Source organism: Porites lutea, chromosome 2 (assembly GCF_958299795.1).
Source record: "Porites lutea chromosome 2, jaPorLute2.1, whole genome shotgun sequence".
Classification (NCBI taxonomy): domain Eukaryota; kingdom Metazoa; phylum Cnidaria; class Anthozoa; order Scleractinia; family Poritidae; genus Porites; species Porites lutea.
Genome location: NC_133202.1, coordinates 35586651 through 35614424, shown reverse-complemented (window position 1 = coordinate 35614424; position 27774 = coordinate 35586651). Strand labels below are relative to the sequence as shown.

The 27774-nt window shown below is 38.4% G+C and overlaps 1 protein-coding gene across 1 annotated transcript; it reads right to left on the bottom strand.

Moving 5' to 3' along the window:
* Positions 1–1589: 1589 nt before the first annotated feature.
* On the bottom strand, positions 1590–24357 carry LOC140928477 (proto-oncogene tyrosine-protein kinase receptor Ret-like). The gene is made up of 7 exons (XM_073378230.1): positions 24182–24357; positions 14777–14989; positions 14252–14466; positions 12365–12405; positions 11729–11825; positions 2916–3142; positions 1590–2826 (listed from the first exon to the last, which is right to left on the bottom strand). The coding sequence occupies exons 1-7, from the start codon at positions 24314–24316 to the stop codon at positions 2645–2647; spliced, it is 1110 nt and encodes a 369-aa protein (XP_073234331.1). The 5' UTR covers positions 24317–24357; the 3' UTR covers positions 1590–2644.
* Positions 24358–27774: the final 3417 nt, after the last annotated feature.

The window sequence follows — 27774 nt, the reverse complement described above, 5'->3', positions numbered from 1 at the left end:
CGTCACGCAATCCTCCTCCCCACTAAGTAGGGAGGAGCGTTGATTGACGACACTAAAAACGGCTGTGTAGCAGACTAGTCGTCCTTGGGCAACTTGAATCTTTTCGAAATTACTTAGGGCCTCAGTATTGTTTTCCCGAAAATTTTAGATTCAATTTTGGGTTTTACGAAAGCGAGAATTTTTCTGATTCCTCTCTCCATCGCATTTTCAAATCCGAAAATTTTACATTTCCTTTTTCTACGAAAAATAGGCTTACTCGGGGACCGAAATGCGAAAAACTAAACTTGAGAAAATCGTAGGGAATTTATTATATAAGCTACGAAAACTGTACGTGAATGGAACGGCCATCTAGAAATTTTTAGCCTTCCTCAAGTAATAGAAAATTGTAGGCAATTTTTGCTTCTCCGAACAGATATTTACAGAAAACAGTCGTTGGGTGCCCCTGCCTAAGCTCTATGATATTTTTTTAGGTATAACCTGTCTAACTTCACAGGACGGGAGAAGGTTCTTTGCTTTTAAGAAAATTCGAATGTCCACATACTATTTTAATTAAACAACAACAACAACACATTTTCTTTATAAAAAAATTGAAAAAAAAAATTACCCTCGACATGGTACCGTCGACCCTCGACAAAAAGATAGACTCCATCTGACACGGCTAGTAATTATGCAAATACGCAAAATGGCAGATTATAATCTACTGTTGGTTGCAATCTCAGAAGATACCCGCAAGTCTGAGCCTATAAACCAAGTAAATAAGCTTAAAACTTTACTTTGATATGATTTTTAAACCAGATTTAGACCGCAACTTTTGAGATATTTTCCCTCAAATTTCTTTACTTTCAGGGTTTGGATTAAGCCTGCAAAGTAGGTATTCTTTGAACCACTGTAACTTTTTTTGATCGAGGATATTTTTATTTAGCCTTTGAACTATCGAAGGTTAACTAAAAAAACTGAATCGAACAGATTTTTTGTGCGGGCGTTCGTTTGTTTGCAACGCGCTTTTCAAAATCCATCAATTTTAGTCTTTGAAACACTTTCTGAGAAGCCAAGACGGACTCAATTCGTTTTTGGCTTGTAGCAGAGCTAAGAAAAAGAATTTGAAAACAAAAATAGCGATTTTAGTATATACCTATTAAAGCCTCTTCACCGACAAAAAAGAAAGGAAAAGTATTTTTTGTCGCGAAATCGAGTGGACCGCTTTTAGGGAGACTGCCTCTTAATCATCTGGTGTTTGAAGGTCGGCGACTTCACTTACTCGCTCATTTTCATCTCCTGATCGTCAAGAAAGAGAAGTCAGCAAGGCCAAGTTACGGAAATATTGCAGTAAAAGTAACAACATGGGTCTCTGGCTGGAGGTTAAATGGTTAAATGGGCCAAAAAAAATGAGAATAGTTGGTTCAGGGGCACCTTGGAGTCAGAGAAAGTTTACGAAGGGAAGTCCATGTTCAGTCTTCCAAAACGGCAAGGGCTGCTTAACTTGATTGTTTGTCTTTTAAAAACTTTCTTTCCAAAGAAAAAGTGGATACAAAGTAAGAAAACGAGCTTTTTTACCTCAGGCAACAATGAGAGTAGAGACTTGCCTCGAATAGATTTCAATTACTACTTTACTTGAAATATCACCTGACATTAGAGTTCACGTTAATAGACTGCATATTTTCTCTAGGAACCTGAAGTTGATGTTAACTCCGAGTTCCACTTTCACGCTTACTAATACCTTAACTTAAATTTAAAATTTTGCCTTTCATAATTAACAACATATCAGCCGCAGGCATTTGTGATATGCCTGCAGTCTCGTCATGATTTATTAACTAAAGTGTTCCTTAACACGTCCTTCATAAACGTCACCTAGAATAAACTAAATAGACTAAACATAATTAAGGCTATATTCAGTCTTAATACTACTTAATTTTAATCCATGCAATTTTAAGTATTTTTTGTAAGAACTATCTTCTTTATATAGCGCTGTTCTTTTAGCCCCTCCATCCCGTTTAAGGTAACCCAAGACAGTCTGTGGATTCTGGATTCCAAGTACTGGATTCCAGATTCCTTGTCAGTAGAACTTTGAATCAGGATTCCAATCGTTAGTGGGCTTCCTAATTCTTAGAGCGAAATTTCATTGTACGGATTCCAAAGCCCAGGGACGGGTTGTTCAAAGCTAGGTTAAGATAACGCAAGGTAAGTGCCAAATTTGACTAAGGTATGAAAGCTTAAAAAGCAAATTCAGTGACCTTCTTCTTTTCCACAATTTGACTATTGGCTGCTCTGAAAAGAATAGAGAAAATTTACCGAGAAAGTGCTTTTGAACAAATTAAAGAAAAAGAAACCGTATTAAAATTTAAGCCTGGATTAGCAATAAATCTGCTTTGAATTACTGGGTTCAGGATTTCGGATTCGAAAAACAAACATTTTCTACATTTCGAAATCCGGATTACCTTACATGGAGCGAGTTGTTAAACAGGCCGTAGCTCTTCAGGGGTGGATTATACCCTTGTCCACTGGATGAATAACTATCTGGATAACATCCCGTAATGGTTTTTCTAACACTTAACCAATGAATAGTAGTTTATCCTGTGGGTCAATTTAATACTATCCAACTTTTGAACAATAGGGGCCAGAAGGTTAATCCTTGTGAACCCGATCCTCAAAAACGCGTTTCCAGTGTATTCAATTTAAGCACGCAGGTTTCAGAACCTTGAGGATTCTTTGCACAATCATTACTCCCTGTTCCCGGCTGGGTTTCAGTTTTGGTGTTGATAGCCACTGATTGATTAGTGGACTTTGGATCCTTTTCCGAAATGTTCTCCTTTGCGTTTTCAACTGCCTCTGAAAAGAAGGAAAACAATGGATTATTACTTAAGTGCATGATGTCGGTTCCAACGAATCGTTTAGTATTTTTTATCAATGTTGCATACCCTCGTGGAGCACTACTGCAACATTGTCGTCACCTTGATCATCACTGGACTCCTCCTCCATACTGTCGAAAGACTGCACATTGTATTCGGCTTGTGATTCGTCCACAGCAGTCAGGTCCAGATATGGATTGTTCTTCTGCATTATGGTCTCCAGGTTCTCCCGAATCTGAGTAAAGGTGGGACGATTTTCGGGGTTATCCTGCCAACAGTCCTGCATCATTTTATAACTGTAAAAATTAACAGAAATTAACCAAGTTAAGAAAGTTTCAACTAACTGCTTGGCCACGAGTAACATTAAAACTCTCTTTCGCGTTGACTGTATTACTTACGCTTTCCATTCAACTCGAAGGTTTAAAGGAAAAGATCCACGTACCTCTCCTTTTTTCTATACTGAAAAATGCTACACATTTTTTTATATAAAAAAAGAAAATTCAAAAGGCACCCATTCCCAAATAATATGGGGCCCATTACAGGGAGGTAAAGAGTCACTGACACAAGAAAGTTTAAGAGCCATTATCTGAGAAAATCGAGAATCGCACGACACTCGTCAAAAAATCGAATTTTTTTTTATTTTGCCAAAACATCCCTTTTAGTGACCTTATTTAAGGAAAAATAGTTTTGGGTTCAAACGATTCATTTTAAAGGAGAAATTAGGAAAAGTTTGAAAAATCGATTTTATGCTCGTTTTTCGCACAAAACACGGCAGGATGCAATGGCAACTTCGAGAGAAGGGTGAACGCGTAAGAAACATTCCCTGACATTGAAACTTCACCGAATTATTATTTTGTTCTTACTCTTGAAAATCCTAAAAGAAAATTTGATAAACAATGCTTTACATTTTTATAATCGACAAGTGTAAAGAGGTCATATTTGTGACGTTAGACGTGCTAGAAAATGAAGGCCAACTTTGACTATTAAAAAAGGCCTCTGGTATATGCCGCTTGATCATAAAATCAATATAAAATGGAACCTTGGCTTCTGTACTAACTTACTGGAAAGTTTTAGCTCTGGAAATAAAATATCATCCTGACACCAAAGCAAGCGGTGAGAGCAATTGAATTGGGAAATTTATGCAAATTAGACGGCTTGCGGACGGTTGTCAAACTAAAAGAAAGGTTTTACATGAAAGGATTACTCACCATTGCTTGTAACACGTTTTTACGGCAAGGAAAGTTATTTCCAACTTCTTTTGCGTCGTTTTGAGTCACAAAATATATAATTTTTAGCCAAAAGACAAACGTACGTTTGCTCAGCAACTGCGTCCGAATCCGGCCGTGAATCGAAATAAAGTCACAACACGTCGAAGCAAGAGTTACGAGAGTTTTTACTTCAGTCAGGAGGCAAAAGGAATAAAAATTCATCGCAAACTAATGACTTCGATTTTGAAAACCTTTCATCACTTCAATCGTTCGTCGGCTGATAATAAACATCGCATAAGATCGTATGACCTTTGGTGTGACCGGAAATTGGTCACACGCTTTAGTCACGTCATCATGCTGTCACGAAATTTTCGTAGCTGTTGTCGGCAATTTTAATACAGTTTTCATATTTTTTGACAAGAAATCCTCTCATCGCAGTAGAAACAGCCATGCATATTTATTTTTCTTTTATTTACCTACTAGGCTTTGAAACAGCTTTTTTACTTTCGAAGTACTAAACAGGAGGGGTACCTCGGATTCCAAGTGTCGTGAGTGATCCGTGGAAGCGAAAATTAAGACCAAAAAAGAACGAATATTTTGAATACTTAAGTAAAGCCACAGCTAAAAAAAAAAAATTGTTCAAAATATTTTCAAACTAAGAAAAAAACATACTTCGATCATCCCCGTGACTTGGAATCTGGCCAGAGTACCCCCTCCCCCTCCCCTCCTCCCCTATGCCGGGTCAAAATACTAAGTTCCCCCGGCCCAATGTCCCATAGTCAAGGGAGTATACTCTCTTGCTGTAGTAAAGAACTTGCAGAATAATACCAATTCTCCGCGGCCAACGGATTCAACGCTACAGTTTACTTTTGGTTTTGCTTGTTGATTTTTTCGCTATTTGCTCACGATCAGGAGCCTATAACCCCAACCACGACCAAATTATGAAACCTGTTATTACCAGAAAAAAAAAACACAAAGAAACAGTCAGTCAGATAGACAGTATATAATTAAAAAGACCTCGACTACGATTAAAAAAAATCAATACATGACACTGTCGAATGCGAAAACCCAGAAACCATTTTGTGGAAAAAAGGTTCGCATACAGCTATCAGCTGCTTTTGTCCACAACTCGCCGGTAGAGGTGCGCGGAAACTAGTGATTGTGAAATGGCTTCAAACTATGATCCTATACTGTTGGAATATTACTTATCACAGAAAGCTACACCTGATTTCTTTTAGCAGACCCAATCCTCTTGGTTCGTGTGGACAAAGTAGCTCATCCTGGCTATTTGCACCATGCTACCATAGTCTCCCTAGATTCCCAAGCCTCGCAAGCAGACCTTCCTGTCCCACGAACGTTGGGTAGGATTGTAGGACGAGCCAAAAGAAAGTGAAGGCTATAGGCTCTCGCGATGATGCAAGGAAGGTCGAGTATTATATTCCCCTATCCTGGTCGCCCAGGGTAAGTCTGCGGAGGAGAGTGACTGAGGGGCTGTATGTTCGAAAAGTTGACTAACGCCCCCGGGACTAACGCTTTCACCCTGCTTCTTCTTATTCGCTTGATAGTGATTTCTTGTTGTTAAACGTTTGAACAACAGGGCCCTAAGTATTGTGTTTCGTCTTGCACTAAAAACCCATAAACCTTATAAATTTCACTATGGGACTTCAACACCTCCCTTGAATGATCCATTTCGCTAAACGGGACCTCAAAACAACGATTCTGTGTATCCTAAGGGAGTGTATACTATACTTTCCTGGCTCTCGTCACTCACAGTGAGGTGATGGTGGCTTACACAGTCCAACCTCCATGTTCGACTGCCAATCCAAAAGACCAAATTTTCCCAGTCAAGGCCTTACAGTTGGAACTTCCAGTAAACGACCACCTTCTGTAAGTGACTGCGACCACTTTTTGGGCGTCACGGTTAGTCCTACCCTGGGACCTTAACTCGCCGCGAGATTGTGCGAGCTAATGCGAGTTTAGGCGAGTTAAGGCGAGATAAGGAAAAATTGAGCTCGCCTATTAGTTGCGAGTTTGTGCGAGTTAAGGCGAGTTAAGGCGAGTTAAGGGAAAATGATCCATCTTATGTTGAGGTTATAAGGCTTAAAACTTATAATATGCTTTAGTAACATACATATAAAGATGCCTTGGAATCTTAGTATGTCTTATATAATTATATATAGTAGGCTCCATGTTGTCCAATTACGAAAAAATTAAACCAAAAATTTCAGATGAGCTCCAAAGTTGAATGAAGCCAAATCTTGTTTAAATTAATAAACTGAAATATTTTCCTAATTGGACAAGCTTAAGTATGGATATGCTAGTGATATGGAGTCCTGTTCTTTATTAATTATATAGCATTTAGACTCCAAACTAGACCATTTGGTGGCTGTATCATAATAATAATCATTGTCATCATCATCATATATCATTTATTAAAGCTATATAATTATTTGGCAGAGTAATAAATTACCAGTAGTGAGGAAAAAAAATGAAAACAAAACAATCATGAATTGATAAAAAAAAATGTAGCTGTAGTATAAGCACAGGTAGGATATTTAATTTAATTTAATTTATTTTTTTAAATCAATAACACTATGTTTTAATAGGCAGGTGAGCATAATAGGTATCACATGACATGTCATCAATTGTTATCACTAACTCCAGAATTGAAAAAAAAAAAAAGTTTTTGCAGTCTGTGTCAATGTTCTTCAAAGAACTAGTATAAAAATCCGGGGAAGCTGACGAACTACAACTCAGCTGAGGAAATTTTTATGCCACAATCAATTTTACTGAAATGAAATGAAATTTCTTTCTCCTTGAAAATTACGACTTATCTTTAAGTCTTCCATTTGATCCATTCTCTCCACGTCACTGATGGTTTCCCTTGGAGTCCAGCTCAATTGTTTGTTTTCACTGCCAGAAATGATTGCGTTTTCGTTTCCTCGGATAATCTATTCTAATTTCTTGCAAATGAAGCCTGATGCCTTTTCGCAAAGACAGCAGTTCCCATATTTTAGAAACTCCCTCCTTAAACTTGGACAATCCTGTGAGAGACACCTTGATTTCTACAAAAGAAAGGAGGATCAAGTTAACTTGATAGTAAACTCTTGATCATTCTTAGCCTAGCAAAACAGCAAAAAAATAAATGACCATATTTTCTGTTTTGGCTTACTTATTTTTTACAAAATGTCAGAAAGTGTTAATAGTTGTGCAGAGGACTATACCTTATTTAACTTGATTAACAAGAAAACACTCTCTACTATCGGCTTTGTCTTCCAAACTCTTAAGAGTTGTCACTGATGAATCTTTCCTGACTTTCCTGCTTCGCATTTTTACAAAATGATCACCGGCTCAGGCGTTTTGTGCGTGTTTTTATGTCACGTACGCCACATTGAAGCTTCCAACCTAAAACTTGCCAGTGGCCTGGGATCAACAAGGCTTTTATAGAGTTAACGTTGCAAGGGTAAAAGCTTTAGCTTAGCTTACCTGCATGTGATACATTTTGAAACTTCTCGATTTAACATCAAAAGTTTTGCACGAGTTCTCCTCCTTTTCTTCAGAAGTTTTCCCGTCCATCTTGAAAATTACCCAGAAAGCATATTGAGGACAATAGGCTGAGCGAGAGGGGCCTGGGAAGACACGAGTTACCAGTATCTTCTGGGTAATTTCAAAGATGGCGAACGAAGTTGGCTATCGATGCAAAATATTGTACCTTTAGCAATCCTTTATTCAGTTAAGGGCTAAATGTAACAAGTCTTCTGAATCATGCCTGGGTTATGGTTGCCAGTCTGAATGCAATGTAGGCCATACAGGATGTCACGTTGAACCAATGTACAGATCTTCTATTACGAGGTAAATATTTATAAGAATTATTTATAAGAAATATGGACTGCAATCAGTATGTGGACTATTTAAAGGATTCTCGATTATGGCTACATCCTAGCCTTTCATTGATGATTGTCAGCTGGAATCCTCATTAAGCTTCATCAGATTATAAGATGATACGTAAGCTACTACTCTTCATATGTCATAAGCAGCTTGGATGCATTATATTTGCAAAGTAATTAAACTTTCCATTACAAGTAAACTTTTTTTGTAAATCATTAGCCAGCTTAAAACTAAAAATTTGATATTCTGGTGTTATGTTTTTGTATTTCACTCTAAATTCGAGATTTCTTATTTTAACCCAAAAATTAGAAACAAATCATAGGAGAATATTTTTTTCTTCAATTGAGAGATTCAAAGCAATCTTGAAATTAGAGTGTTTCTTTGTCTTGCGTAGAAGTGTAAGACTAAAACTTAAACTATTTTATGAAAACGTTTTCGTGGATTCACTGTTAGTGCTTTTAGTTAATGTCACTTACTTTGTGGACCAAAACACAAACAGTGAATGTGGGATTTGTTAGACCCTGTGACCCCATGCCTCTGGAATTTCTGCCATGCTTAGCATTGAAGCCTTTTCATTAGGCAACGAGTTAGTGCATGTTCAGGCTGTTCCTGGTAGTTCCATTGACAGTCCAGTTGTGACTCCAAGGCATGACAATGTTAAGTAAGAAAAAACCTCATCGAATCTCTAGTGGTGAAATACCCTTACCACAGAGGCTATTGGAAATTCCAGAAGGATGGGATTGGTCAATTACATATTTTTTTAAAGGTAAAAACCCTGTTTTCCTTAAAAATCACTATCTGTTAAACTTTTGAAATTTGTGTTCTTTGGCGTTTTCCCTTTACGGAGTAACTGTGAAATTACACTGAGAGTAGTATGAGATATTAAAATTGGTATCCACTTGGCAGTGGCGAGATTGGGCGAGTTTGTGCGAGATAATGCGAGTTTAGGCGAGTTAAGGCGAGATAAGGAAATTTGAACATAATCTCAAGTTGCGAGTTAAGGCGAGTTAAGGCGAGTTAAGGTCCCAGAGTAGGCCTACGGTTAATTGTTTTCCATAAGCGACCAATTGACGCATTCTCTGCTCTCTATTTTTGCTGTGTGCACTATGTTCCTTAGAAAATTTGAAGACCTTTAGCGACATCGTGGAACTACACATATCCTAACTTAGTAGATGTAGCCAACAAAGTGAAGATTATGTTGTGATGCTAGACTATTCTATATCTCACTCACCTGAATCCCTCTTTAAATTGAGCATGATTTAAAAGCTGTATTTGTCAAAAGAGGTAAAAGATAATATTTTGCCAGGAATTTGTTACACCGCCATTTAATAGAATGTGCCTGGACCTCTTCTCGGAATAGACCCCATGTGGTCCGATTCTTCTAAACGACCACCTCCCGTTAGGGACCACTAAGTCTTTGCATTTTTGGTGGTCGCTTACGGGAGGTACGACTGTATAACTTTGACCTATCAGAGGCTTACCGATAATAAAGGGGATCTGGAAGGGGGCATGGATGCGACAATCACATGCAGGTCGCTTACTTAAAATAGTAGACATCTAACTGACAATCAAAGTTTGTGCTTATTATTGGGGTTATCTGGTGTTTACTCACCTCCCAAGCTACCCTGGGCGAGCCAACTTTTCCTCCATTTCCTTACAAAACTTGGTAAACCATTTACATGAGAAACAAAAGGTTGGTTCGGATAGACGCCTTACTACCAGTAGTGGGCGGAGTTGAGGGCTTCCGGAAGTCAGCCCTCCACTGAGCCGGTAGTGGTGGCCTCACCCTTCCAGCCCGGCTAATATTTCTCCACTTTGGCTCGCCCAGCTACAATCGGCGACAAAATGAGTTGAGACACTTCGCCCAAAAGTAGGCTTTTTTACGTTTTATGAACTTCAAAAGGAGGAAATATAGCTTTCCTCCCCCATCCCCTCCGTACAATGTTGTGCCCTTGTTCTAGCTACCTATAGAAAACAACAAACACCCCAACTTTGAATGGAGGGGACAGGGGAGGGTGCGGATTCGTTTGTTCTCCGAAGTATCCCTATTTGTCTCAACAATTTTGTCGCCGATTGTAGTTGGGACAACACGGTCAAGGCTAGACAAAGACAGCATGCGCAAGCACTGTTGACTCGGACAAAGTGGTCAGTTTTTTCCTCATATAAACGCTCGCAAAAGTTGGCTCGGCTGGGAGGTTGACCTTCTCTCCGGCACAGCTTTTCTCCATCCATGGGTTGCAAACAGTCTTTTAGCAGTCACGTTTGAAATTTATAGGAAAATGATGTAGCACTTCAAAAAATAATAATAATAATAAAAATACACTTTTTTCACAGCCTGTCAATGCCTAGAAGGTGTCTATAAAAGAAATCAACTGCAGAACAGGAGTCAATTTCAGTTTTTTGCGCTTTTCACGCTAGCACTGCGAAGCGGACTGGGGGCGCGAGACACGCGCGATGCATGGGGAACAAGTTCTGCAGGCTATAAAAGAAATTTAAAAATAAATAAATAAATAAAGCAGGCCTGATTTTATTTCGATGAGTCTATTTTTTGTCGAAAGCAAACGTGAAAAATCGAAATTCGTGACAGTATGCTAACGTGACTTGAGGGTGTGACCGATTTCCGGTCACACGCCAAAGGTCATACGATCTTGTGTGATGTTTATTATCAGCCGGCGAACGATTGAAGTGATGAAAGGTTTTCAAAATCGAAGTCATTAGTTTGCGATGAATTTTCAATCTTTTGGCCTCCTGACTGAAGTAAAAACTCTTGCAACTCTTGCTTCTAAAGGACCGCAGTGACGTGTTGTGACTTCATTTCGATTCACGGCCGGATTCTGGCGCAGTCGCTGAGCAAACGTGCGTTTGTCTTTTGGACCTTTTGGCTTAAAATTATGGATTTTGTGACTCAAACCGACGCAACAGAAGTTGGAAATAACTTTCCTTGCCGTAAAAACGTGTTACAAGCAATGGTGAGTAATCCTTTCATGTAAAACCTTTCTTTTAGTTTGACAACCGTCTGCAAGCCGTCTAATTTGCATAAATTTCCCAATTCAATTGCTCTCACCGCTTGCTTTAGTGTCAGGATGATATTTGATTTCCAGAGCTAAAACTTTCCAGTAAGTTAGTACAAAAGCCAAGGTTCCATTTTATATTGATTTTATGATCAAGCGGCATATACCAGAGGCCTTTTTTAATAGTCAAAGTTGGCCTTCGTTTTCTAGCATGTCTAACGTCACAAATATGACCTCTTTAGACTTGTCGATTATAAAAATATAAGACATTGTTTTTCAATTTTTCTTCTAAGGTTTTCAAGAGTAAGAACAAAATAATAATTCGGTGAAGTGTCAGTGTCAGGGAATGTTTCTTACGCGTTCACCCTTCTCTCGAAGTTGCCATTGCATCCTGCCGTGTTTTGTTCGAAAAACAGGAATAAAATCGATTTTTTAAACTTTTTTTAATTTCTCCTTTAAAATGAATCGTTTGAACCCAAAACTATTTTTCCTTAAATTAGGTCACTAAAAGGGATGTTTTGGCAAAATAATAAAAAATTCGATTTTTTGACGAGTGTCTTGCGATTCTCGATTTCCTCAGAAAATGGCTCTTAAGAACATTAACAGTCTCCTGGTCTGGTTACGTTTTGCGTTTTCAGTTTCTTTTTGTTGTTGTTGTTGTTTCCTTAGTTCCGAGTTCAACATTTGTAACAGGTCATCAGAGGGGCTCAGTAGACAGCAGAAGAAAATATTCTGCTTTAATCTCTGTTCATCATTAGTAGTTTTGATTACTTACAGCTCTTCATTGCAAGTGTCTGGTTTTTCCATTCTGTATCCATTCTTAAGAAACTGCAGCAGTTCTTTGCTCTGTATGGTAGGGTATGGTGTTCCACCTGATATGATGATATATACAAGAACCAGTATTTGGGACGGCCGGTGCCCAATAATAGGAAGTATTTTCTCGGTTACGATACTGATTATGTAAGACAAGTAGGACTATTGCAATCGCAAAAGATAACTAAGGTCACCAAGCATTTTCACAGATTACTGTTTAATTAGGCGAAAAAAGTCTTTTAAAAAAAATGTTCAAAAGTCACTTTTTCCCATCTTTCAGGGTTTGCACTATAACTGGCACATATGCAATTACATAATAATTTTAAGGAGGGTTAATATCATCACAACAGAGTTGTTATCAGCAGTGTCTCCTCTCTACGCAATTCCTCCAAAAATGGTTTAAACGATTGCGCCTAACCATAAATTGATCATGTGCTGAATAGGCTAATGCTAAGTTTATTTGAAAAAAAAAGGGCTGAATAGCTACAACTCCGTCAATTTAATTTCATATTATTCGCGAACGCATTTCACAATCAATGATATTTAAAGTCATCGTGTACTCAAAGTTGTGTAGAGATATATTAGGCTATTATCGTACCTAGAGTAACTATTTCCCAAAGTACCACTCCAAAGGCCCATCTGTAAGAAATACCACAAAGAATAGGATTTGTAATTGAAAAAAGCAGTATGTTAATATCAATGAAACTGATCAAGGAGTTAAAAGAGCACTTCGCTCACGGATGCTAATAATAACTTAGATGGACGGAGCATTTCTTTTTACTTGCAGAATCCTTTAAGTGAATTAAGTTAGGATGATTTAAAAGTCCATCACAGGGCTATCATAATGCGCCGGTACTGCCTTAATAGTAATAATAATTACAAAAGTAAATTATAATTATCATAAAAAATCTCCCAGAATCCTTTGAGGCAATTTCTTAACAAGCTTTATAACTTTGACAATTTTATACCTAGAAGACTGTTAGACCACAACAACATAACATTTGCCCTAAACTATCCTCCCATGGCACATCTAAGGTAATGACGTCTCAGTCAGGTGACTATTTCCGAATTAGGTCTGTTTATTGCTGTAACAAGATTTTATTAACGAGTTAAAAGCAAATAGCATCTTTGAGGTTTCAGTTGTGTGGGGCATTTAAAAATAACCAGTTGTCGTCCGGCATTTTAAATTTAAGGGGGTAATGAACACGAGCGAAAAAGTCGGGAGACTGGGTCGAGGGCTGTAAAGAGTCAACCTTTTATCACACAACAGAGAAAATTTGCGGGAAAGTAATGTTTTACCTGATAATTTTTTTCATGACCAAAAGAGGGACATGATGTCATCAGTCACGTGATCAAAGCGTTTTGAATGTTTTAGTTCGTTTTTAAAGTACATTTTTGTCATAAATTGGCAAGATTTTGCTGTTTTTCTCAACAATTCTTTACACTGTATTGTCTCTGAGTAATTATTATTTCATTTTCAAAGCAGAAGCAAACGAAAACTGAGCCAGAAGATTAAAAGATGGTTAAATTGACCGATATTGCGAGTTAAATTGAAAAAGAAGACCTATTCTTGAGACTTTTGTAAAATCTTTTTTCAACTTCACTGTTTGTTTACCGAAAAAAAAAATGTTCAACTTTAAAAACTAAAAGGGTGTCTTTGGCGGTCATATTGTTTTTCTTCATTCCGCGGAGAGAGGTCATGTAGCAGCTCTTCTAACCCTAAAGGCCAAATGGTTTGCTACCCTAACCTAAAACAAGGGAAATAATGATGAACAATGTTGTGTTAATGTTTTCCCCGACCGATGAAAAGACACCTTACGAGCAGGGAGAGAATTGTACGGTCACACGGTTCAGTCGGCAACGAGAACGACTTCGTAAATGCTAAAAACCCCTCCGGAAAGAAACCTCTTTTACTAGCGTGTTATAAGCATCAAAAAGTTAAGCGCGCTCTATTTATCAAATATTTAACGAGGCCGTGAGTACGATGTGGTATTATGCAGATCAAGAAAAATGTTATCCACCAAGGGCGATTGTTTTATTATTCATTCAAAATACTTTTAAGTCCTAAATAAGTTGACCTCCTCGTAGACTTTTTAAAATACACATGGTTTCAGGATATATTCTCGCATTTCTTCCGTTCAGTTTTGAGTTATAAATTCAGCTACATGTATTTCGTCTTCGAATAGCCATGAACGCTATTTTTTTTAAGTTTACTGTTTCCTAAGCAGCCCCGTTTCCAGGCAAATATACCATCGATCAACCTCATTTCCAAGGAGATATACCATCGAATTGATGGTATATTGGTCGCATCTTCCAAATATAGTAAGCGCCAGTTGGTAATGAAGAATTTATTGGGGGACTGGATCCAATCAGAAACAGCGAAATATTTTGAATGAATAATGATTAAAATTACAATTCATATGAACTTTGAATGTGTCGAAAAAGCCCTTTTTTCAGTTATCAATCAACAGATCAGTAATCTTACACATCGCTCTTCGTCGTGAATGTCTGATCAAAGATAGCTTCTGTTGACATCCATTTGAAGGGAAGTTTCCTGTTCCGTTTGCCATGGTAAACTTTCTCTTCATACACGTATCGACTCAGTCCAAAGTCTGACACTTTTGCAATTTTCTTGTCTCCAATAAGCACATTTCTTGCAGCCAAATCACGATGAACGTAACCCTTTCTCGCTAGGTATTCCTTACGCAAGCAAGAAAAAAAAAATAGAAATTCAACATCCTACAAAGTCAGATTAACTGAAAAACTACCGTTAGAAGGGGCCCTGAGTTAATCGTGCTAGCTTATCCGAGGGGACTAAGTTTAACCATTTGCAGATGTCAGAGCAAAAGCATCACTTTCTCCTCAGTTATTTAAATACCCTGAGTGCTGGTTAGCCGGGAATCACACTAAGTCCTTGGACTAGAACATTCCGGAACCAAACCTTTTGAGCTAACAAGAGGGCGAATTTCGGCGCTTTTTCTTCACTGGAAATGACCGCTGTCTTACTTACCATGCCTTGGCAGACATGCCAAGCAAACGCCATTAGATTTCCAGGAGTCAAAATCTCCTCGTTGCAGTCTTCTTTTTCTTCCTCTTCAGTATTCAAGGTTTTGGTTTCCCCGCCAGTGTTGATCTGATCTTCCGGTGTAATGAATGTGTTTGACCGTCCAAGCTCTTCGTTTGACATTGGAATATTAACGTATACACGTTTATCTTTACAAGCCTGCAAGAAGTAAAAACAAAAAAGGAAATCTAATGTGAACGTATTCGTCATTTCATTTGATATCCCATAATTCACCTTGTTAGCATAAGCATTGTTTTCAATTTCTCTTGGGACAACTGTATTACCCTGAAGATATTAAAAACAAAGACTATGGATGTTGGGAGGGTGGGAAATCTGCTTAATACATGACACACTATGGGATTGACCGATCATTCATTAATAAAATCTCAGAGCGCTGTCTTCTATTCTTTAAACAAGCTTGGGCACAAATTCACGATTTCCCAGTTTGGTACAACTGTGGCTTAAAGAATCGCTGTAAAGCGCGGTCTACCTAATAAAAAATAACCTTCCTAAACTTTAACCATTTCACGTTCTGTCTGTAAAATTTTATTTAAATCGCCTCTAAAACAGCCAAGAAATAAGCGTTTTAAAAGATGTGGAACAAGCAAAAATTTGCCCCCGCGGCCTTAAGGATACCTCATAGCAAACAGTAAATAATAATAATAATAATAATAATAATAATAATAATAATGAAATAACTTTTTATCGACAACAAAACTAACTATTAAAACCGACTTACATTTATTTCGATTAAAAATTATTTTCAAGCACAACAAAGCTATTTTCAAGCACCAATGTTGTTTTTTGAAAAGAAAAAAAGTCCTAGAGCTACATAGCAGGCGTATTTTGGGTGGGCGAAAGCTTGTTCATGTTCGTGTTGTTGTAGCCGCCATCTTTGATTTTATGACAGAGGAAGATTGGGGAGAGTAGAGCAAAAACATTCGCGCGCCAGAAGGGCTACAATAATATTCCTTTTTGTGGTTAAAAAAAACAACAAAACAAAACAAAACAAAAACAAAAATGAAAAATGAAAAATATAAATGACGCAGTGTTCTCAATATCTTAGTGAATATTGGCGAGTCCTCTTAAAATACTGTCAACGTCCAATAGTTCTAATTTCACTTTTTTAGATCCTCGGGAGCCTCTTAAGCCCAGCAATGCTGATTTCAGGAGCGCAAAGGATACTTTTGCCCGAGTTCATGACACAGTTTTCACCCTTTTTCGTAGCAACAAGCTCCGTATGCCTACTATGGTATCATTTACATTCGACCACCATTCCACTCATCGTGCTAAAAACAAATGGCTTGAATGTGGCTTGCTCTTCTTCTAACACTCGGCTTGCGTTATAATAATAATAATAATAATAATAATAATAATAATAATAATAATAATAATAATAATAACAATAATACTTATTATAAAAGTGAATTATCATTATCACAAAAACTCTCTCAGAATCCTTTAAGGCAATTTTTTAAAAACCTTATAACTTTGACAATTTGACACGTAGAAGACTGCCAGACCATAGCCTGCGAGCAAGCTCTCCTTTTGACGTCCGGCATTTGAAATTTAAGGGGGTATTGAACATGAGCGAAAAAGTCGGGAGACTAGCGCGAGGGCTGTAGAGAGTCAACATTTTATCACACGGCAGAGAAAATTTGCGGGAAAGTAATAGCCTGCGTGGCAGGCGTCTGAAAGGGAAGGGAAAGGGGGTTTGAGGCGCCAGGGTAACGCGATGGGCGCACCAGGAGGGAGGGAGGGAGGGAGAGAAACGCCTGCCAGGAAACCATTGTTTTCGCCATCCCGCCTACTAATTATGTATGCAAAAATGACGCAACTGCGAAAGACTAGCCGTCAAATAAGTCTGGCCGCGATGTGCTTATTTAAGTCGTATTTCACGTACTGTTTTTCTTTTGTTTTCCTAAAACAAGAAATCTGAAGTGAAGGTACTATTAAAAAAAGTATAAATGCGGTCGTCTGTTGAAGGAAGAAAGTCGCAACCATGCGTGGCTTGTAAAATAAAATCCAGCATAAATCTGTTACGTTTTGTCTGAAGGTATCGTGTTGGACTTCCCAACTTGCATGCAATGTTTGTCGGAGAAATTAATTACAAACACTTTGCCGACTCTCGAACTGGATCCAGCCGAGCATACAAAAGCAGCAAAAGAACGCTGGTAACAGGGAAAGAAGAGCTGAACTTCAAGATCTACAATAAGGCTAATTCTGCAAACATTATTAGTAAGTTGAAATCTCATCACGCCTCACTTACTGATAGCATATTTTTAAATGATACTGAAAGATCGACTAAGTTACTCAGTAGCGTGATGTTGATTTCAGCCAATTGGATTAAGGTATTAAGGCTGTGATTGACATGTTTTGAAGACGGACCAATCAGGATTTTAACATTCGCCTGATGGATGTTAAAAACGAGAAAAACAATGGTCTCCTGGCAGGCGTTTCCCTCCCTCCCTTCTTGCGCGCCCCTCGCGTTTCTCTCGCACCTAAAACTCCCTTTCCCTTCCCTTCCCTTCCCTTCAAACGCCTTCCACGCAGGCTAGGAAAGTAATGTTCTACCTGATAATAATTTTCATGACCAAAAGAGGGACATGACGTCATCAGTCACGTGATCAAAGCGTTTTGAATGTTTTAGTTAGTTTTTAAAGTCCCTTTTTGTCATAAATTGGCAAGATTTTGCTGTTTTTCTCAACAATTCTTTACACTGTATTGTCTCTGAGTAATTTTTATTCCATTTTCAAAGCAGAACCAAACAAATTGAGCCAAAAATTTAAAAGTTGGTTAAATTGACCGATTTTGCAAGTTAAAATCGAAAATGAGACCTACTCTTGAGATTTTTGTAAAATCCTTTTTCAACTTAATTGTTTATTTGCCGAAAAGAATGTTCAAGGTTTGTTAATAAAGGAGAACTTTGAAAACTAAAAGGATGTATTTGGCGGCCATATTGCTGGTTTTTAGTGGCACGCCACTTAAAATAGATCAAAATAAAAATCAAAACCGTTCAATAGATAAAGTCCAGAATCTGGGAATAAAAGGAGTTAAATATGCAAAGACCCTCGTCAAGATTCAGGCCAGTGCAATTTTTCATATACGAGATATTCGGAGTAATGTTTTACCTAAATTTAAAGAAATTTATATGGATACGCCACGCTGGTGCCCATCCGGATGGGCATCAACATGGCGGCCGGAAGTCAATAGAAGCATCTGTTACTGAGTTTTGCAACGAAAGCGAGAATTTATCTCTCGAGGAACTCATAAACATTAAAGCAATACTTTTTCTAATACATTAACTATTCAGATAGTAATATTCCTCTAAATAAGTCACTTTTTTAACCTAAAAGACAGCTCTCTCGGCCGTCATGTAAATGCCGCGTCACGCAAAAGCTTAGAAATTCCAGCATATTCTATCACAAAACCAAGAACCCTTTGGGGTCGAAAATTTGTATGAATATTAGTTTTCAGCTGCTCTCATAAATCATGAAAGTAAAATCTCAGTAGGATTGATAGTTTTGTAGTTTAAATTTTAGTGACGTCATGTCAAAACCAACAATTATTTTTCTTCATTCCGGAGAGAGGCCATGTAGCAACTCTTCTAATCCTAAACGCCAAATGGTTTGCTACCCTAACCTAAAACTATGAAAATAATGATGAACAATGTTGTTATGTTTTCCCTGACCGATGAAATGGCACCTTACGAGAAGGGGGGTCATACGGTTCAGTCGTTAGCCACGCGATCGATAGTTCATAAATTTCTTAAACGTTCCCCAGCATGGACCAAGGCTGAAAGAGTATTAAATAGTATAAGCAGAACAGATTGTTTGTCAACAACAGATATCAAGTGTTTAAGGAACTGGATGGAGATGTACAGGAAGAACCGGAGGCTCCTGATGCGGATGCAGCTGTAGAATTTTGGAGTAATATCTCGGACCAAACAACAAAACACAATCAGGAGGCAGCATTGCTTTTCGTCATTGCTATGATCCCGCTGACATTGGTACTCCGAAAGGTGAAGCCTGGGTATGTCTTACGCAATGACCAGATGCGGATTAACCACTTACTATTTATGGATGACCTAACTTTGTATGGAAAGAACGAGTTTGAGATTGAATCATTAGTCCAGACTGTCTGAATTAATAATGAAGATTTTGCTATGGAGCTCGGTATTCAAAATTGTGCATGCGTAATCTTGAAGAGAGGAGAAACAACTTTTTTTGACGGTATTTAAAGCTACCGGAAGGCAGGGAAATTTCCGCATTGGAACAGGGGGAGGGTTACAAGTATCTGGGCACGCTAGAGGCTGGAAATGTTTTCCAGGAGGAAATGAAAGCAAAACTGACAGAGGAGTACTTTCAAAGGATATGATCGAATCTGAAGTCGAAGTTGAACGGAGGCAATGTTATGGCAGCTATTAATGACAGAGCTGTATCGCTCTTTAGGTGGAAGCTATTGACAGGAGGACAAAAAAAGTTGTTCACAAATTATGGTGCTCTAAACACTCGAGCAAATACAAGTAGAATATACTTGCCAAGGAAGGAAGCTGGACGTGAGCTGATTGGTGCAGCAGATGAGTTTTAATCAATATGTCCAGCAGAGTCAGGAAATGCTGCTTAAAGCTACGTGCCCTGTTTTGAAGCCTAAAGTTGAAAGTGACCCTTTGCAGTATAAGCAACAGAGGAATGATGAGAAAGTGGAGGACTGGAAGGGAAAAACATTACATGGTCAGTTTTTAAGACAGACAGAAGGTAAGAACAGAAATCTCTCTTGGACGTGGTTGAAGAAGAGGGAATTCAAGAAGGAGACAGAGGGATTGTTAACAGCAGTCCAGGACCAGCGCTGCAAACCAGTGTAGTAAAGGCAAAGATTGACAAGCAGGCTGTCAGCTCAAAATACTGCAGGTTGTGCAAGAGTGCGGAAGAATAAGTAAGCCACACAGTTTGTGAATGCTCAGCGTTGGGTCCGAGAGAACATAAAGGTAGACACGATGGCTTGAACACAATAGGCCAGACCTAGTTGTAGTAGACAAACAACAAGCAGTTTTCCAAATTATTGATGCAGTTGTACCAGGGGATGCTAGGGTGGAACTAAAGGAGAAAGAGAATTTTGATAAATTTAAAGACCTGGCAAGAGAACTGAGAAAACTGTACCTGTTGTTATCGGGTCACTTAGGACGATCCCAAAAGGATTAGTTGGCCATCTTGAAAGCATAGGGGTGAATCTTGATGTGCATTATGGGTAATTTGAAAGTGGAGAATGGCGAATGTGTGTCAAAGTCTTGCTCACCTGTGCTACAACCTCGTTTCTAGGATTTTCTCCTGTTTATTCCCCGGAACGAGAGGGGAGGCGTAGGTTGTAAGCACTGCTACTCGTCCCATTGCCCTTTTGCAAATATTGCGTAGCCGCCAAGAGGATACAATTAATCGATAATGTATACATTTAGCCAGGGCTAAAAGCGTAGCTCCAGTAAATAAATTTGAAAATCAAACCATAAACTTGCTATTTATCAACAAATCAGACTGCAGAGATTCATATGACTTTAAAGGGTGGAGCAGGGTGATTTTCGGGAACTAATTTTCAAACAGTCTGAGAGTGAAAAAAGTCTTGCATCGAGTTAATAGTCTTATATGTACACCCAAAAAAGAGCAATCAACATTTGATCAAAGTAGATTAGGCGAGGAAACAAATTCTTCCCAAGCAAAATAACCTATTTTCCCACCTATAAAACCAACTTTATTTTAATTGGACAGTCCCCGCGAAATATAATTTTAAGCTATAAACGCCATTAAGACACTAGGTTCCTCGGTGGCAGCCAATTTACTAGTCATAACTTCTCGGTGTTATCTCTGACCAAAGGAAAGGCCAACATGAAAACTCAGGCCGGATTTTTTGTGGGTGGGTCGCTACGAGTTTACTTTAGCGCGTAATAACCAGCCTTCATCACCTCTTAGATAAACACTATCAGGCGTTGTTTGTTTATCGTTCAGACCTCGAACAGAGATTATATCACCTTTTGCATTGCTTTACTTATAATTCTTCAGTTTTTCACAGAATAACCTTACAAGACAAATTGCGCTCATCCAATATCCAGGACGACCGAAGCACGCGCTTCCTTTGCACAGCAAATTATAAAAACAACAAAAACTTGAACCTCTTTTATATAAAGAATTCACTATTAGAAGGGACTGTTCAGTCAGGTCAATCTGCCATTATGTACTAAGACGGGTAATAATGGGCTTTAAGCAAAAACGTTCGGAAAAGAAATCTTATTTTACATGTAATTCAATTTCCAAAATAACCCATCCGATCAGCCACTTCCGATTTCTGAATTTTGCCAAGCGCCACACTTGTAACCCGTCAATAGAGTTCAAAATAAAACAAATAGTTTTTTCAAAAAATTGAACACACCTTCCAGGAAGAGTTCTCGGAATCATTTTCGTTTGCATTTTACTTCTGAAACACCATAATCTTTTAAACTATTTGATACGCGTGGCATTTTGAGTACTCCTGCATGCGATTCACGTTCCACTGAAAACAAACGACAGAGCAATAAGAAAGAGATTTTGACAAACAATCAAGATAAATAATATAATTTAATGAAACATTTAAAAGGAAAATAATCTTTATTCACGAAGATATGTATAATTTGAGAGTGTCGTGTCCCTGAAAATCCTGAGTCATGAATGAAACCTTACAGATTTTCTGCCAAGTTTTAAGCCGGCTTCGCCATGTTTGCTATTTTTCAAGATGAACTCGAGGCAAGAATATCTTTCAAAGCTCTCTTTTTATAACCAATAAGATAACCAAATATTCTTTACACCGTTTTCTTTCGGCCAGAAAATGTCTAAGACTATTTAAGTTCTGTACTATGTCATATTATTGTCTCAAATCTTAAAAACGTGTCAAAGTTGCCGGCATAAACAACGCTCGACTTCTTGAAAGGTCGTAAAACCAAAAAAACAACAAATAAACAAACAAACATGAGATTTACATAAGCTGACCAGTCGAGATGCAGCTTCTGAAAGCCCGGCATCAAGTAAGGCCAGAATCGCTTTACAAGATTTTTGAACCCGCTCACGCATCCAGCAAGGTGAAGTACGAAGAGAAGGTTAATTTTGAAAACTATGATTTCCGCTTACATTTTTCGCAAGCGGAGCATTTCTTAACCAAAAACACAATAAACACGTCAGCCATGAATAACAAAAGACTTTTGATAGCAGATGTATTTCATTTGTAGCTCCAGTGCAAAAAGACGGATAAAACATAATGAGATCAGACGACAAAAAACTTTGTCAGCTTGAGCTATCAGTAAACAAGTTTCCAGATGCTGCATAAATTTTCCACGTAAACTAATGCTCACCTGTCAAATTTTGACCAATCTGAGATAAGAATGGGACGAAGAGAGTGACCAACGCGTGACCATGCTAAACAAAGTCAAATTTTTTTTTCGGTAGTAAGGTCCAGGAGAAAAATTATTGAATAGAAACTGCCTTCCCTACCTGTAAAAAGGCTGACTTTTCGCGCCTGAAGTCCGACGGCCTGCTCATAAGCACAACTTATTTCATGTGCTGTATGCGTTAAAAAATAATCTTGAGCCTGTGATCAGTTGACACCCAAAAACTTGTCAGCGGAAGTCTTCAAAACACTTAACCTCAATGGGTCAAATCTTGAGCCCGCGATAAGGTCATTTGATACTTGTCAGCGGATACCTTGTTTTGACAGCTGTCACTTGATTATCACATGAATGTGCAATAGGCCATCCCACACTAGCCTTGCACTAGCTTACTACCAGTAGAAAGAACCAAATTTTCTTAGCCATGGGGCTACGCTAAAACATAATCCTCCCCCGACGGGCTGACTCCGAACTCCCTTCTCCTTCTGCCAGAGTCTGTACGGTCAGCGTTCGGTCGTACACTGACGTCATAACCAAATTTTCTCGGATGGATACATTCTCAAATTATCTTAGGTATGGTGCTCCGCTCTCACGTGTAAAGGCTCCACTATAATCTCTGATGCTGGAGCTAGTTTAAAGAACTTATGACATTTAAGCCAAGACGTAAGAAGAAAAATACTGTTAGAAATTTGCATTTGATTCCGTCTATTTTGCTTCTCCTAAAGCCTCATATATGAGACACGGTTCATTAAACTTTATTCACAATGTGACGTTAGGTTTTTAGGGTGTTCTGGGACGTTAACTCTCACGAAATGCGCGGCGTTGCGCTGGATAAGTAGACGGATAATAGAAGGGATAATTCAAATAACTAAAGGATGGAATAGGAGTAGGAATCCGTAGAACACTAGCTGCGTGGACGACGTCACAAACAATGCCAGAGGTACAGATTCTTTAACAGAGACCTTAAGATTGAGGTTTTCCCGACATTTCCCGCGAACCGCGAACGTCAGGAAGTCACGTGACCAGAGCCTTGCTGTCAGGTTTGCGGTTTGAGGTTCACGTTTGTACGGCTAGGCCACGCTCCAGAGGCAAGTGATTTACCGCAAGGTTTCTTGTACCCTAAAATACCACAATCCCACGTTTAAGAATAAATACGACTTTTTAGAACTCTTTTGCTTATTGATTATCGAGTTTTATTTCAAAAAAGTAATTTTGAAGACAATTTCTCAGCTAAAATAGAAGTAAGTGGATGAATAAAAACAAACATGGCAGCCGCAAGCTACCACTCGTGATTCTTAAGTCCCAAATATGGGCAGACGGGTAACGTGAAACTGTTAACCGCAAACCGCAGTTTGACGTTTGCAGTAAAATAACCAAACCTCGATCTTAAGGTCTCCAATATTAATAACTTGTCCGTAGAGCGAAGCAGAAATCACTTCAACAGAACTGGAACTCTTCAAATATGTTCAATCTTCACACTGTAAATGCTCGTAGAGAACTCGTTGGTAACTCATCATATGGTGCTGTGTCTTGATGAGATTGTGTAGATTGTGTTTACACTAAGTTCGTTAGGAACTGAAGCTTCAAGAAACTTAAATGTTTAAGCAGCTTTCTTTTCCAATTTTCTAAAGCAATACCGATCATTAACCTTAACAACATAGAGTGTTTTCTAGGCAAATCTGAATAAACAACAATTACCAAGCGATTTGTAATAAGCGAAGTATATACTCTATGAAATCTCGATTCTTAATGCTAAACTAAAAGCGTTTTTGGTTCGAGTTCGTTTTGAATGTTATAAGCAGATTACGGCTATGACAAGATCACTGTGTTAAACATCTCTAGGATCGTGCCTGTCAGTTAAGAGAGTACCCTCTCCCCTATCTCAGAATCGCCCTAACAAAGGTAAGGCAACTTCAAAACATGAATAAATTGAAAGAGGATACAAATACCTTTTTTCTATGATTTCTGAGGTAATGCAGAAGATCACCGTAAGGGGCATATTCAACTAACAAAAACATGGGTTCCTCCACAGTGCAACAGCCAACCATGTTAACAATATTCTTGTGCGACCCCACCGCCTTCATCAACTGAATTTCGTCGAGAAATTCTTGCTGTACACTTTCATCTGGCATACCTGATGGAAAAAGGGAAAATGATGGATGTTTTTCTCTGGCTCGGTTCTGGTCCGGTTTTATCGGCAAGGGTTTTTGCTCAGACAAAGTTGAAGGCCGCATTCAAAGCTTGGGGAAAGTAATCTCGGACTTGAGACGAAAAGGCATCATATTGCGAGCTTTGATATATATATATATATAATATATGTATATCTGACTGGATTTGCAAAAACATGCCTATAGAAATCTCTCTCATATACCTTCTCTGAGTCTTTTAGTGAAGCATGTTTCTTTTTTTTTTTTTGTCGGTTACTTTTTATTTATCTAATTTGTACCGAATATTTACTGAATAGGCTGCAGTACATAGACTTTGATGAGTTTCTCACTGGCTATTAACCTACCCCCTCTTCCTCCCCCCCCCCCCGCTCCCCCCCCCCAAAAAAAATGTTTCTCAAAACTTCCCATAATTCTCCCTATGTCAATTTGAAATCAGCGCGCATATTAGACTAAACTCGGCTCTCGCAGTGGGTTGTCTTGGAATTTTTTTGGCTGCCTTGAGCAAAGGTTTCCGGAAGGCATCATTAAGCCTTATGAAGGATTAATTCTCACAACTAGCATAGGGAACCCACGCTCTTATTTGCAATTTGCTAATGGCAACTAAACAAGAGATAAAATCTTACCTGTTTTGTTTTATTCTTGAATCTGCTGTGGTGCGAAGTGAAATGGAAGTTGTTTTACGATGCGAAAACTATGTTCAAGTCGACGCTCTAACCGTTGTTGACAAAGTACAGGCTGAAAGTAGGTTTTAGGGGTGAAATCTATTCTGCGAGATGAAAATTGATGCCGATTTCTGACCAGGCCAAAGACGTAGTTAAAAATTGTTATACTGTATGTCTCCTTTTCAACCGGTGGTTTACATCCGTGATCTTGAATAAATCGACTGTGTGAGTGGAGAAGAGTTTCCATGCGCCGATGTGTGTGGAGAAGACGAGGATTTTTCGGAGTAATTTGACGACGTTTCGCCCGTTTTAAATGTGGAAATATTATGAGTGGTTTTCGGAAGTGTTTTGATTGCCGCGAAAGTCATTTTTTGTGTGCTTTATCGAAGGCGTTGGCAGACAAAAATCAGGTATGTGGTTGAGCTCGTGAGTGTTTAGTTTCGGTGATTTTGTCTTAAAAGCCTATTCTGTGCTCGAAGATTGTGGATTCTTAATCTGTTTTCGGCAGACACTTAGCTATGCCGGCCTCATGGTTAGACTGACCAAAAGGTCATAATTTCTGGACGTTTCAAATGTTTATTTCATCGCAAGATCCTGTTACCTTCTGCCACAGGCGGCCCAAGCTCACTACTATTTTGGTGTTCCACACCAAAATAGCGCTAACTCGCCGAAAACACTTCAAAACGGCCTGAGACGCCGGCAAACAACAATAAGGTATGTCGATTTTATTTAAAAACATAACATTTTTTCGCACTTTTAAGAAAAACAGTTTACATCCCATACAATCCTTTGTAAATAGCCGTTTGTAACACACCGCTCGCAAGCAAGAGTCACGTTCGTTCGTGTAGTGAGCTTGGGCCGCCTGTGCTTCTGCGAGAGAACTTTATCGTCTATTGCTAGCAATAAAGTTGCCATTCTAAAGCCTTAGCTAGGGACTTTTAACCGCCTTCTATTCGACTTAGATGTCAAATTGTTAAAATGCTCTTGAAATTTCTTTAGCCACGTTTTAGCAAATCCAGTCAGATTTATTAATAAACATATGTTACACAAATCTTATTGGTTCCTGACCCTGTCTAGAGTAAATTGCCACCAAGGACCTAAAAACGGCCGTCAGCTCATCATTAAATCAGGCCTTTCAGAAATACCTTTGGCTTACACTGGACTGTTAAGCCGTAAAAAGGATTTTTGCTGTTTGTAGTCAGCACCATTGCTTTACATCTATAATGACTTAAGTCACATTCTTGAGTGTGGCTTCAATTTGACCTCATAAAAAAATTACTTTCTTATTCGAAAGAGCTTGTGTAGCACTTTACCGTAGAGCATATGCCTCAGTGAAAGACATTTAAGCGATCTATGATGAAAGTAGTTGCTCCTTCTGATTACAAATGAATTAATTATATATATAATGAAATAATCTTGAATGTAAAAGAGGCCTACTCCAAACTTTTTCACATGTCTTACTGTTTATTTACCGCACAAACGTGTCGCACTTCGGGCTTCTTCAGTGTACAAAATAGTAAAACATGAAAACCTGGTTAAACCTGTTTTGTACACTGACGAAGCCCGAAGGGCAAAACGTTTGTGCGGCAAATAAACAGCAAGACATATGAGAAATTGAAGTAGATCTCTTAGTGACATTCAAGAGTAGTATTTAAATCCTTGAATCCTCTTGGATCCTTACTCCCAAGTGGCATTCTCGTTGGTGAACTTGATATTTTTCATCCACTTTATCTTATATATTTTAATACCAGGAATAATTGTTACTCACTATGAAGCATTTTTACTGCAACCACGTATGTTTCACTTCCACTGATAGTTTTCGAAGTTTTCTTGCACGGCTTCAAACAGAACCTCTGGTGTAAAGAGCTGGTTGGTTTAACTAGAGTTCCCTTGTACACCTTACCAAAGGCTCCCTCTCCAATCTCATCTTCAAGGGTCACAAGGTCTCCATCTACTTCCCAATTATCAGTTATCAACCTATTTTTCCTGTGAAAAAAAAAAAGGAGGTAAGAATTAACTGTTGCAAATTTACTGTTGCAAAAGTTATAAAGGTTACGAATGGAGACCAAGTATATGTAGAAAAATAATTTTAAATCAGAAGATTAATTACAACCTATTTTAAAGATCCCGGTTTAAACTGGCATACAAGCCCCTTTAATCAATTTTTAATTTTTCGTTCATACAAAACAAAAATTAGGAATGATTCTCAAGAGGTCTATCGCCCAATTTTTGAGCTCGTTCTTGGTAAGAAAACGATTTAAGAAATCACCTGTTTAGACTGGCTTAGAAGCAGTTTTTAGTTCGCATTACCCAATGCAGCCGTGTTTTAAAAACTTGAATTTCTTAATTTTATCGTCCTTCGATTTCCTTGGAAACATTTTCGCACGTCTAATTTTAGATTATGAAGACATGTAGTATTCTTTACCCTGGAATAAGGCTTTTTTTCTTTAACATCTTCTGTTTTCTCCAGCAACGCCAGATGAAGGTCATACAAATAAAGGTCACGAGCAGAAAACCAATCACAAGTCCAGCAATTAAACCAGACGTATAAAAACCCGTGAGAAGTGCCTCGTCTGCCTCTGGTAATGAAATAACATAGAGTATCAGCAACTAGGGAGTTTTAGATACCACGACGTCATATTTCTCTTTTGTAGACAAGCGATGCGAGTTATAAAGGTCGATTAATATTCCATCGTTGGTAACTAAGCCAAG